This window comes from Engraulis encrasicolus, chromosome 5 (assembly GCF_034702125.1).
Source record: "Engraulis encrasicolus isolate BLACKSEA-1 chromosome 5, IST_EnEncr_1.0, whole genome shotgun sequence".
NCBI lineage: Eukaryota > Metazoa > Chordata > Actinopteri > Clupeiformes > Engraulidae > Engraulis > Engraulis encrasicolus.
In genome coordinates, this window is record NC_085861.1 from 18,299,335 (window position 1) to 18,301,834 (window position 2,500).

The 2,500-nt window shown below is 42.9% G+C and overlaps 1 protein-coding gene across 1 annotated transcript in view; it reads right to left on the reverse strand.

Annotated features, from left to right (window-relative positions):
• Positions 1-2,500, reverse strand: part of prkcg (protein kinase C, gamma) — a 41,956-nt gene that overhangs the window by 37,308 nt on the left and 2,148 nt on the right. The window contains exons 2-3 of the mRNA XM_063198030.1: positions 564-595; positions 1-26 (exon numbers count right to left, since the gene is read on the reverse strand). The exon at positions 1-26 is cut by the window's left edge and continues 57 nt beyond it. Coding sequence (XP_063054100.1) covers positions 1-26; positions 564-595 — 58 coding nt within the window. The remainder of the gene's footprint in view (positions 27-563; positions 596-2,500) is intronic.

Genomic DNA, 2,500 nt, shown 5'->3' on the forward strand with positions numbered 1-2,500 from the left:
GCGCTTATGTACCACAAAACTGCACACTGACAGAGGAGCAGAGAGAGAAATATGGAGAATATCACACACTATACCCAGAGAACCTGCTGTCAGTGCTTGTAGACATGGCTTACGTTGTGCCAAATGTGTGAAATCATGTGAACTAAACAGTTTTAGAATATGCCATGCACAGGGTCCCTAGGCTGCAGGTTGCAGTGGGCCCCCCCCAGAAGGCAAATTTCACACAAAAAATGTAGACAGTGTCATAATTACATACTAGAAATCCAGGATAACATGTCTACTAACTGTACTCAACACGATGGAAGAATTTTTCAACATTTCATCTTGTCACAATTCTGCAATTTTTCACTTTTGGGCAATCAGGGCCCCCCTGGCAGGTGGGGCCCCCTAGGCTGCAGCCAAATCCTGCCTGTGCATTATTCCAGCCCTGGCCTGAAAGCCTACTATGCAGTACATCATGAAACTTGGGGGTAAGCATTATACTACTGTGATGTGTCACAGGTTATCCGTATCCTGTAGGGTTTTAAAGGGAAATACAAATTAGAATCGAGTTGGACGCATACCTTGACACTGAAATCCCTGCTTCCCGATGCCCCTGGGAAAAAAAGAGAGAGGACAAGGTATCAAACAGGTAATCAATGCAACAAGATGCTGCCATGTTTGCTCTCAGGATGAAAAGGATGGGGACGCGCTCCTAATCAGTTCCAGCAGAGAGCGCTAGATAAGAACAAAGCGTTCCTCAAAAGACTCTGTGAGTAGCAATGCCTCTCAGTGGTCATGTTCTGAAATTACAGTTTAGCCTTTTCTCCAGCGTGGCTAATTGTGTGTTCTAATTAACCAATTCTTACGTAGCTTTGCCTCCTGGTGTGAGTATGAGCCACTTCGTCCTCAGATGTTGTAAATAATACAAACATGGGAGAAATAACCATAATAGCACAGCCAGAAATAGGCACAAAGGCAGGATCAAACAGCAATAGGAACTAACTGCACGTTTCATCGTAGTGAATGCCTCATCCTTGTTCAGTTTTTCTCTTTTTTTTGTAGCGTGTGTTTAATGGCTAGCTAGCGGAGAAGGCTCTGTAAGATCTCCTCAGCATTAACTAGAGGGCTTTTGGCAACGCTACACACAGGGCCATTTGTGCCGCCATATGTGCTTGTGTGCGCTCGGCACAAAAGCAAGGTCAGCAACACAATAGAGAAAGCGGAGACAGACTCCTGTGGATGTCCCCGGCCCGTGCTATAGTATACGGGAAATGTTCAATTTACATGATGAGTGTCATAGCCATTAAGGGTGCTGTCTGTGCTTGAAGGGGGTTGTTTTGTAAGACCCCCATATGACACGGGGCTGAAACCATATGTTACACTCAGGCTTTTCTCCTCATACAGTACTACACAGGAATTTTTCCAGTGTTAATTCAACACTTATAGAGTCTATTTAACACCTTCTGGAATGGATTTGGTCCCATGGTACTCTCTAAGTGTTGAATTAACATTGCATTTTTTACTGTGTAGGCTACATGCTGCTGGAAAATGGCATGGCAACCCCGCCTTTATTGTAGCTATAAGTGTTTGAGGCACCAGTGTGAGTTCAACCCGCATTACCTCAAAGCCACTGCAGGGAAATCAACTCCCCTCGAGTGACCTTGGCCATCACAGCTAGCAAGACTACAGATTGACAGGCCTGACTACAAACCCCATGTGGTGAAGAAGGAGAAGGAGAAGGAGAAGGAGAAGGAGAAGGAGAAGGAGAAGGAGAAGGAGAAGGAGAAGGAGAAGGAGAAGGAGAAGGAGAAGGAGAAGGAGAAGGAGAAGAAGAAGAAGAAAACGAAGGTAGAAGAACAACACGCTAAGCTGATATGAGAGCAAGGTCTCGTAGCCCAGCAACCAAGCATAAAATTAATCATTACATCATTAAAGTTCATTATTTGACAGTTAGCGAGGGATGACAAGTGAGCCTGCAGAGCAGACAGCATGGTAGGGGTGTGTAAAATCCGTCTCATGTTTGATCAGTCAACTGATGTTATGCTTAAAGTGACATGATTATTTAATCTGTACAAGGGCATATACAGTACACACAGACCCTACCACGATAGGAAGTCACGCTCGTGTTTTTTTGATCATTTGTGTCTTGGTTGATTCCTGTGCACAGCATGATGTTCACGAGTGGGATAAATTTGTCTTCTTAAAGATGAAATACAACAGTGATCATAATTTAATAACCTGCTTTTTCTTTGCTGTGGGGAAAACTGAATTTATAATGCTGATCTGGTTTCCAGCAGGCTGAGCTCAATATGATAGATCTTCTTTCGAGTCGAAATTCAAAAATATATTTAATTAAACTTAAATAATTTAACATTTTAATGACTGTAATATTTTGTCAATGTGAGGGTACAGTTTGCAGTATATTATTCCAATACAACTTTTTCCAACATATTTCGGTGGCAGATGATCTAATCAGTCATCAGCGTTTCCACAGTTCATTTGAAACGTGAACTTTGTG